The 10,690-nt window shown below is 37.7% G+C and overlaps 1 protein-coding gene across 1 annotated transcript; it reads left to right on the forward strand.

The window, feature by feature from the left end:
- The first annotated feature begins 1,793 nt into the window (after nt 1-1,793).
- LOC110689468 lies at nt 1,794-3,741 on the forward strand. The gene is made up of 4 exons (XM_021866256.1): nt 1,794-2,009; nt 2,613-2,672; nt 2,727-3,028; nt 3,186-3,741. The coding sequence occupies exons 1-4, from the start codon at nt 1,794-1,796 to the stop codon at nt 3,739-3,741; spliced, it is 1,134 nt and encodes a 377-aa protein (XP_021721948.1).
- The last annotated feature ends 6,949 nt before the right edge of the window (nt 3,742-10,690 follow it).

Here is a 10,690-nt window from a genome sequence, read left to right on the forward strand (position 1 = left end):
TGATGAGTGGCGGTTTGCTGGTGTTTATGGGCACCCCAAGGACGAAAATAAATATCGAACGAGGTTACTCATGGAGGGGCTGTGGGATGCTTCAAACAAACCATGGCTTGTGGGGGGTGACTTCAACTTAATGCTGCACTCGGGTAAGAAGCAAGGAGGCCGAGAGTTTTGTCTTGAGGAAGCTGCTATTTTCGTAATGCTGTGACTTTCTGCCAGTTGGAAGATTTGGGTTTTATTGGCCATGATTTTACGTGGACTAATAATAGAGGTAGGGTGGAGAACATCCAAGAAAGATTAGATAGATTCTTTGCAAACCGGGCTTGGAGAGATATGTTTTTGGGATCTTTTGTCACACACCTTACGAAGAGGAGGTCCATCACCTACCTATTCTTTTATGTATCAAAGAAGCCGTCCCCAAGCAAAAGAAAAAAAGAAAAAAAAATTGTATCGTTTTGAGGAAATGTGGCTACGAGATGAAAATTGTGCTGAGATTATCTCGTCCGCTTAGGAGTATGGAGGGGATTTGTGTTCGAAAATAGCCTTTACTTCTGCAAGGCTAAGTGCGTGGAGTAGGATGAAATTTGGGGATTTTGTAAAAGAGCTAAATGCATGTAAAGCCCAAATGAAGTTTTTAATGGGTGAGTATCAATCGGAGGAGGTGATTTCTCAAATGAGGGCTCTTGATGATTGGAGGGATGAGTTGGAAAAGAGGGAAGAAATGTACTGGAAGCAACGTAGTAGGCAAGATTGGTTGAAGCATGGTGAAAAAAATACGTCTTTTTTTCATCAAAAGGCCAATCAACGAGAAGCACGAAACCATATTGCTCATATAAAAGATGCAGCAGGCAACTTATATGAAAGTGAAGAACAAATTTCAGAAATTTTTGTGAACTTTTTCGTGGATCTTTTTGCTAGAAGCAGCAACATTGAGACAGAGCCGGAAATGGAAAAAGTCGATCCTAGTATTGATGAGAGACAATACACGACTATGAATGCCCCATTCAATGCTGAGGAGGTTCGTACTGCTCTATTCCAAATGCATCCTACAAAGGCCCCCGGGCTCGATGGTATGTCTGCAATTTTTTATCAGAAATTTTGGGATATTGTGGGGAATGATGTAGTTGCGAAAGTGCTAGATATTTTGAATAATGATGGGGATATAGGTTCTATTAATCAGACTCACATTGTGCTAATTCCGAAAAAATGAGCGTCAGTCTACTGTTGATTATAGACCTATAAGTTTGTGTAATGTATTGTACAAAATTGTTAATAAATACTTGCGAATAGATTTAAGTTGGTGCTTCCGTATACTATTCATGAGTCACAAAGTGGATTTGTTCCGGGTCGTCTGATTACGGATAATGTGTTGGTGGCTTATGAGTGCTTTCATTACCTCCGAAAGAAAAAAAAGGAAAGAAAGGCTATTTGGGTCTTAAACTTGACATGAGCAAGGCTTACGACAGAGTAGAATGGGAATTTTTGCAGAAAATGATGTTAAAATTAGGAATTCCAGAATACTTTGTTGCTCTGATTATGAAGTGTCTTAGCACTGCCTCGTTTGATGTGCTTATGAATGGCCAGTCGTCGAGAAAATTTAAGTCTAGTCGGGGACTTAGACAGGGTGATCCCATCTCACCTTTTCAGTTTATTTTATGTGCGGAGGGTTTATCTGCTTTGCTTAGGGATGTAGAGAGCAGGAATCTCATTCATGGAGTTAAAATTAGGAGACATGTACAACCTATTTCCCACTTATTTTTTGCAGATGATATGATAGCTTGCTCTTTGTGAGAGTGATGGAAGGGGAAGTTGATACGGTACTTGGGGTTCTTTCTACTTATGAAGTGGCTTCGGGTCAGAAACTGAATATGGATAAATCAGAGGTGTCTTTTAGCCGAAATATTAAGCAAGAACGGAAAAATATGCTTCAGATGAAGTTGTCTTATAAGGTTGTCGAGGGACATGATAAATATCTCGGTTTGCCAACCTACATTGGTGGATCGAAGAAACAGGTTTTTCAAAATTTTCAGGATCGGATTTGGAAGAAACTAAAAGGGTGGAAGGAGAAGTACTTATCTCAAGCCGGGAAGGAAATTTTGATTAAATCCATTTCCCAAGCAATCCCGACTTATGCTATGCAATGCTTCCTAATTCTGGCTAGTATTTTAGAGATGGTGGAAAAATTATGTCGACAATTTTTTGGGGGGAAAAAAGGAGAGGAGAAGAAGATTTGTTGGGTTGCGTGGGAGAAATTATACTCTTCGAATAATCAAGGGGTTCTTAGATTTCGAAATATGAAGAATTTTAATAAGGCCCTTCTAGCGAAGCAAGCTTGGTGTATTCTCTCCAATGAAGATTCTTTGATGGCCAAGGTTCTAAAGGGGAAGTATTTCCCTCACTAAACGTTCTTGGAGGCAAAAATTAACTCGAACTCGAGTTATACGTGGAGGTCTATTTTAGGGGCTCGTGAGGTTCTTCTTAAAGTTGTTAGGAGTAATATAGGGGATGAAGCTACTATTAATATATGGAGTGACCCCTGGGTGCCAAATCTGCCAAGCTTAACTGTTGCCTCGAGTTAGAGTGATGATGCTCAAGACCTCACTTATGTTCGTCAGTTATGGAGTAATAAGGAGTGGGACTTGAATATTCTTAATGCTAATTTTTCTGAGATAGAGGTTAGCAAAATTCGATGTATTCCTATACCTCTCTTTGATTGTAAAGATTTGTAGTCGTGGCATTTTACCAAGGATGGGAACTATTCGGTGAGAAGTGCGTATAATTTAATCGCTGATGAGCAAATGCGTGATATGGCTGTTACATCGAATAGTGGGAGTTCCTTTGATTGGAGAGTGATTTGGCGTGCCGAAATTCCACAAAAAATCAAACTGTCTGCGTGGAGGACTATTAAGGATGCTGTGGCTGCCCATAGTATTCTTGCTCGTAGAGGTATGGAGGTTGATGTGCTTTTTCCTATGTGTGGTGAATGCTGTGAGAGTACACTGCATTTGTTAGTAAAATGTGAAGAAGCAAGGTTGATTTGGTACATTTCTCCATTGCGTTTGGAGGTGGAAAGTTTTGTAGGGGAAAGCTTTCGAGTGGTGTTGTTCGTTGAGAGAAAAATACAAAGACCCAGAATGGTGGTGTATTTTATGGTGCATTACTTGGGGTATATGGCTTCGCTGTAACAGATGGGCTTTTGATAGGAAAAGACTTGACAAAAATGAAGTGATTCGCAAAGCTGTGTGTCTCGTGGGTGAGTTCGAACACGCCAAAGAGGTATGCAATAGCAATTCTCCCTCTCCGATTCTTGAGTGTGTGTGGAAACCCCCCTTGGCCGGGTTAATCAAAATAAATTTCGATGCTGCGATTTTTTCTCCTAGTGGGGTGGGTTTGAGAGGTGTAATGCGTGATTCGGTCGGGGATGTGGTAGCTTCTACTTGTTGCAAAGTTGAAGGCTGCTTTGATGTGGATGTGGTGGAGGCCTTAGCGATGCGCCATTCTCTAAATGTTGCAATGGAGTCTGGGTTTAGGCATGTATGCTTAGAGACGGACTGCTTGAAGTTTCACCACCATCTTATGAAAGGAGTGACTACCTCTACGGCTTTTGGGATGATTGTTAATGACATATTGAAGCTTGCTCAATTGTGCCAGAGTTTCTCTTTTTCCTTCGTGAAGAGAGGTGGAAACAAAGTTGCTCATGCCCTTGCTAAGTGTAGTATCAATTTTGTTGGTTTTATAGTTTGAATGGAGCAATTTCCTCCTGATGTAACTGAATTTGTGGTGGCCGATTTGAGCCTCATGGTTTGATTTATATAAGTATTTGTTTCCCGTAAAAAAACGAGAATGAATAAAGAAAAGTGAAAAAGAATGAGGACAAGTGCCAACTTTGGCTTGTGTTTTTAAATACTAATTAAGTATAAATATATGTATTCCATAAATTGTGAGTTCTCTGGTTTAACATTCGTTTGTAATATGTACGGATGATGTATTCTTACATGTATAGATTTACCATCATCAATAGTGGTTAACCACAACAATATTTTGAAAACTAATTTGTTTATTTTTTTTAATTTTTTTTTTCTTTGTTAGGGTTTCTTGTCTAGACCATTTATTTGTTAATTAAATAAGTCGTCCAATTTGATGCACATGCGAAATAGTCGTCAAGGGTTTGTTTGAATGTTTGATTGATTGTTTTATGTTTAATGCATGGAATTCTATTTAATATTAGAATTAAAAAATTATTTAGCAAATAATCAATATTTCATCTTCAACCATATATAATCTTCATATGAATTTCAGCTACATTTTTTGTCATCTTCAACATAAAACCTTCATCAATAACCAAAAACCTTTTCTCCACATATAAAACTTGTCCATTCATAATTAGGAAAAATAGTTACAAAAATAACCCCAACTTTTCTTGTTGACACAAACTAATCCCAACTTTGTATTATTTTTAAATAATCCGAACTTTGGAGGTTATGCGCTCAAAATGGTCCCAATTGGTCACCTAACCTGTTATAACAAGTTAGGTGACACGTGTTACTACGTCATTAGTGAAAAAAATGAAAATAATTTTTTTAAAAGAAAAAAAAAAAAAAAAACCAGCTTTTCCACCCACGACTGGCAGCACTCTGGCCTCCCACCGGCATAGACTAGGTCGGCAGCCACCTTAACTCAGCCAGAGCTCTGCCCCCGCACCGACAACGCTTTCCTCTGCCCTCATTGCCCCGAAAACACCAAACCCCAAACAACATAAATCTTTTTTTTTTTTTTAAAAAAAAACACCTTCCTCCACCTCATTAAACACCCAACCACCACTTCATTCTCCTACCCTCAAAACCCTAGCTCCTAGGGTTTCTAAGGTGGGGGAGGGTCGGTGTTGGTGTTTTGCGGTGGATTGGGGTTTTGGGTTTAGGGAATTTAAGGGTAAGGGAGGCGGCAGAACCGGCACCGAATCGGGGAAGGAGAGGCTGGGAGTTGCATTTTAGGATGCTGGGATACTTGGGCTAGTCGGTGGGAGAAAGCCGCCAGAAGTACGTGGTGGGGTGGGGATTATTGTGGATTATGGGGCTGGTTTTTTGTTTTGTTTTTTTTTTTTTTTTTTTAATTATCAACCAATCACGTGGTGACACCTGTTATTATAATAAAAAAATACCTCTTTAACAGGTTACCTATCGCTTGGGATCATTTTGAGCGAATGACCCCCAAAGTTCAGATAATTTAAAAATAATCCAACGTTGGGATTATTTTGAGAGAACGGACAAAAGTTGGGATTATTTTTAACAATTTTTCCTATTAATTATTATATTATACAAGAAATTAATAAATTGTTGTCGAATATTCATAATAATGCTTCAATTTTATGTCAAATTATGAGCAAGGTACTGTAGACACCCATTTGTTTCTCCCCAAAACAAAACCCGGTGATGAATTCCTTTCACGTCAAATCATAATCCAATGAAGTGAAAGTGTGGAAGGTCTAGTGTTGCGGATAGATTTAATTTCCTTTCTCTTCTCTTTATTTTTAAAAACTTATTTTAAGAAAACAGCCAATCTAGTTTGGTTTGGTCCATAGCAAGGGTCCAATAATGGTATAGTTGGATGGAGTTTGAAAAGAGCTTTCCAACGATATATTATAAACCCAATTTTGATGAATAATGAGGAAGTTATGGCCAAATTACTAAACTGGGTCTGGTTTGATACTTATATGCAGCCCAATGATATAGAGGAGGTCCTAATATGGATTTATCATTCCTAATGCAATTAGAATTGATTTTAGTCTTCTAGAAGGTTCTTTTCATTCCTAATTCAATTAGCATTGATAAATTGACTTTGGTTGACTTTTTAGAGTTTTAATCAAAACAAAAGAGTGTTTTTAAGGAAAACTCGATTTTTCCCATCTGTACGGCTAAATTTTATCTGAATTAAGAAAACGCGTGAAAATAATAATTAGCGCCTGACAACAGACATTAGCCTTAGCGCCTGGCGCTAATCTGATTTATGCTCGTCGAAACTCTGATTTGTTTTTCTATCTGTTTGGCTGATTTTCTCTATAAATAGCCTCCTAAATCCTCCGTTTTTTATCACCAACTCTCATCAAGAATTTCTTGATTAGTCTCTCTCCCTCTTTTGTAAACTAGCCTTCTCTCAAACAAAATTCCGCATTCACAAGACCAAGAAACACCTAGCATAATTCGAAGTTGCCTTCGCCCTAGACGGGAAAGGTTTTAATTTCTAAGGGTTTGGTCCCTAATCTCTATTTCAATTATTTAATTTTATTGTTTGATTTTATATTTTCTTTGAAGTTACTAACATGTGTATTTTGTTTTTAGAAAGAGGTACGAGGCATCCAAACAAGTGCTTTAATGGTTTTATTAATATTATGATGTAGAAATCATGTCTAGGTTGTTATTTTGATTCCTAATGTCATGTTAGGGTGTTTTGATCTTCCTAGTATCATGTTAAGGGTAACAACTAAAATTTCCTAATATCAAGTATGATTAAAAGTATGCTTCCTATTTTCTTTCCTAATATTCATGTTTGTATCATATTAGGGCTAAAACTTTGATCCTTGATGTTTGTTATTAATCTTGTTAGTATCATTCCTAGTATCATGTCTAGGGTTTGTTATTAATCTTGTTAGTATCATGCCTAGAATCTTATTATTATTATGCTTTAACATGATTATTATTATTATTATGTTTATTATTTATTGTTACTTTATATTTATTGTTATTGCTTGATCACGCCTTTTATGCATGTTTAAAGGGAATTTGTACTTGTAATCACGCTTAATAAGATAATTAATAATATTGTTTAGGGTTAATTTGATTATAATTCAAGTGATCGCCAATAATAGTTTTATTTGGTCATTAAATTCAACTAACATAGATAAACAAGTTTAAGGTTAAACCTATTGATTGCATGTTAGTCATAAAACTCACATGAATACGATCAGAATAAAGTAGAGGCCTATTATTAGGGCAGGTTCAATCTCTTTTAGGTTGGATTTGTACCTTCATCCCCGAACTACCAGTCATGGTTCCAGACCTATTGGATTTGACGATCTCTTGGATCGTTAAGGGGTGTAACCTTCACCTCGTGAACGGTTTACAAGTTCCTAAAATTTGTTGGCGACTTTTTTGCTTTATCTTCTTTCCCTTTGGACGCCACAGTACTTTAGTGTATGATCACAGTGAGGTTCAAGTTAGGAGTAATGCTTAAAATATTCCCTACAGTTTTTTGGGGACTCCGCTGGGGAGGATTTCTATTTTAATTCATGAAATTTATTTCGGCAATGATTTATAATGAGTGGATGAGACTCGAAAAGTTCTAAGTATTTCATGTGCGTAATTTTGATTAACATTATTGTCATATGCATAAAAAAGATCTCATTGGAAAGACCATCTGTAATGAGTTCAAACTTAGGATTTTTACACGTAAGAAATTTTAGGAATATCTTTCACAACTAGGATCGAAATAATGTTGCGCGAAACATGAAAATTTTATCGAGCACAGAAAGCTGCTGAGGCATGTAGGAACTAGCGTCAGGGAACAAAGTCTAGCGCTAATAATTTGACGTTAGCGCCAGGAGACAACTTTTGTCGCCCGGCGCTAAAGCCAAATTATGCGATGGCCTCTGTTTGATGGCGCCAAGTTCTTCCAATACCAAGCCAGAAATATGCGTTCTAATTTCGACCAGTTTTTAGCACTATTTGCTCGATCCTACTTCCTGATTGACTTTTTCTTACTTTTCTGAAACCCATATGTGTTCTACATATGGACATAACCCTCTGGGAATTCATGCTCCATCTACCTGATTGAACGCTCTGAGCAACAAAGAGTACATCCGAGAATGTTGAATTCACCAAACCATGGAAGCGAGTTTTTCAAAACTCGCGGTGTCCCATCCACTCGCGCCAACCCTTCACGGTTAGGCTTCCGCGTGGTGCATTTGGACAATTAACCATGGACCCTCTATTGACTAACCCATATCCCGAACTTTAGAGAACTAGAGCCATGTTTAGGTTGGGAACTCATTGCTTCATGTTGTGCCTACTTGACTAATTGTGCATTATTGGTTGTGCATCCCCTATGTGTTTTTTCCTAACCGTTTATTTGACTTGTGCTAAGATTAAATAAATTGATTTATGACTAAAATAACTTTTCCTAATTACTTAATTAATTAATTTGAGTAATTAAAGTCTAATAATTTAATCAGAGTTGACTTAGTACGACTTTAGGCATACCCTGCAGAATAATACCGAAAGCAGTTCCAGATCGACGTTCCAGAATTGGCGCCAAGATTAAAACTGCAGCTCCACTCTGTGGAGCGTAGCGCTTGGCGACAGTCCTATCGTCTGGCGTTACACTGCAAAGAGAGGCGCCAGTCTTATCGTTTTGGCGACAGTTCAGTTTGTTGCTCGAGTCATCACCTTATGTCTAATTGAACAATTTTCTAGTTAATTCAGTTCATTTTTACTAGTAATAATACCGTTTCAAGTCATTAATCGAGTCTAAGCACTAAGTCCCATGGTCTTACACAAGAGTCAAAGCATGTCACTTACACTCACCATATAAAGCACACACTAATGCACACTTTGACCACGTCTAAGGGAGTCTAGTATGCGCGTATTTTCCGTCATTTTTTTAGGGGGGGTAAGTCGGATAATAATCCTCCAATTAAACCACTTGTTTGAACCCTATATTTAACTCCCAAAATATGCACCCTATTTTTTCTTTTTATCTTTTTCAAAACCGTAAAGTCAAAGTCAATTTGATTCAAGTCATTAAAACAAATTTGGTTTAATTTACAGCGCGTGGTCAAGAAAGGAAGGGCGTTTGATCAAAGACAACCTTTTTTAAGTCCAACTTTTCGACAAACCTATCGCTCGTAAAAGGAAAGTTAAGACAATAATGACAACTCAAGAGGAAGTTAATGAGCTCAAGAACCAATTGATTACTGTGACTGAGGCGTTAAAGGTTTTAACCCTCAAGATCGATGATCCTGTGAAGAAACAACAGATGGACTTCATGCAAGAGAGTCTGAGCAAACTGTCTAGTGACTATAAGTTTCAAAGAATTAGCTCACAAGGGGTCTCGGTGGACAAGGATATTCTTCCGTAGAAGTTCAATGCCAACGACATCCCGAAATTTAAAGCGACCGACAACTCTTATTTTCACCTAAGAGCCTTTGAAACAATAATGAACATCAAGGGTATTGACAAGATGGTGTTTCCCTCTTTGTTCTCCCTATCTCTCGAAACTGTTTGCCAACAATGGTTTGTTTCTCTTGAGAAAAAAAGAACCTTTACTTGGGAGTCTATAGTAAACGCTTTCATTGATAGATACAAGTGCAACATTCAAGTTGAAACTGACTATAGAGAACTTGAAATCCTCAAACAGAAGGAGAATGAAGGTTTCACCTCTTTCTTCAACAAATGGAGAGAAACCTCTGCTAAGATGATTGAGGTACCAAGAGAAAAAGAATATGTGAGGTTATTAATCAAAAACCTTCAAGAGAAGTACTCAAAGCATCTCAAATACCAGAATAATCTCCATACCTTCAATGCCGTCTATGACATTTGAATCAATATTGAAGACGACCTGGCTAAGCTGAAAACTGCTAACAATAACTCCAACAGTGGCTAGAAAGGCGAGAAAAACGACAATCCTTCTTCTTCCAAAACCACCCACTCAAACAATGTTAGTACCTTTAACCTAAGTGAATTCCTTGCTATGAATAATCAAGGACAAAAGAAACCATTTAGGAGGAACTTAACTCCTATAGGTATGAGTTATGACACCGCATTTGACCGATTAAATGCAAAAGGTCTTATAATTCCTATTGGACCATTTTAGGACCCACCGGTCGAAAAGAGAATGGCTAATTGGAACCCCAATGCACATTGCAAATATCATCAAGGTAGGGGCCATTTTACCGAAAATTGTTGGAAGCTTAAGGAAGCTATCCAAGATCTAATCGACAACAACAAACTGTCATTGCCTCCTGCCAGTAAGAAGCCGAGCATTGATAATGCACCTCTCGCTCACTCCTTAGCCATCTCTGATGAGGAAAATGAGGTTGATCCCTCATCTCTCATCAAACCTATCGAAGAAATCCATGCTATTGAAGAAGAGGAAGAGATCTTTTTCGATGCCATGGATGACTTTCCTGAACTAGCAAGTAAAGAGGATATACAATTGCTTACATTATCCATGTTGGAGGGATCAAACTTGCTGCGTGAAGCTCTCGAAGTTGCAAAGAAATAATTAGAAAAACTTCAGAAAAAGTGTGACAAGGTCCCATCCACAAAGAAGAAACCCTTCTCTCTACAAGTAATTGACAAACCCAAGAAAAGTAATAGACTCTATACTCTAATTGGGATTCCGTATGCTAAAATGTTCAATATGCTCTCCGAGAGTGGCGAGGTCAAACCTCTCAAACCGAGGCCATTTGAATCATTAAAAAAGACAGATAGGTTCTACTGTCAATACCATCAATCAGGGGGTCACACTATTGAAAACTGTTTTAAATTTAAAGATTTAATTCAGAAAATGATTGATGACAAAAAGCTAGTCCAAATTCCACAAGAGGAAGACATAAGTATTAATGGAGTTTGAGACAATGATGAAGAAGATGTCTACTTAAAAGACATGGTAGGACCTACACCTTCAATGTCATATGCCA

This window comes from Chenopodium quinoa, unplaced genomic scaffold (genome assembly GCF_001683475.1).
Source record: "Chenopodium quinoa cultivar QQ74 unplaced genomic scaffold, ASM168347v1, whole genome shotgun sequence".
NCBI lineage: Eukaryota > Viridiplantae > Streptophyta > Magnoliopsida > Caryophyllales > Amaranthaceae > Chenopodium > Chenopodium quinoa.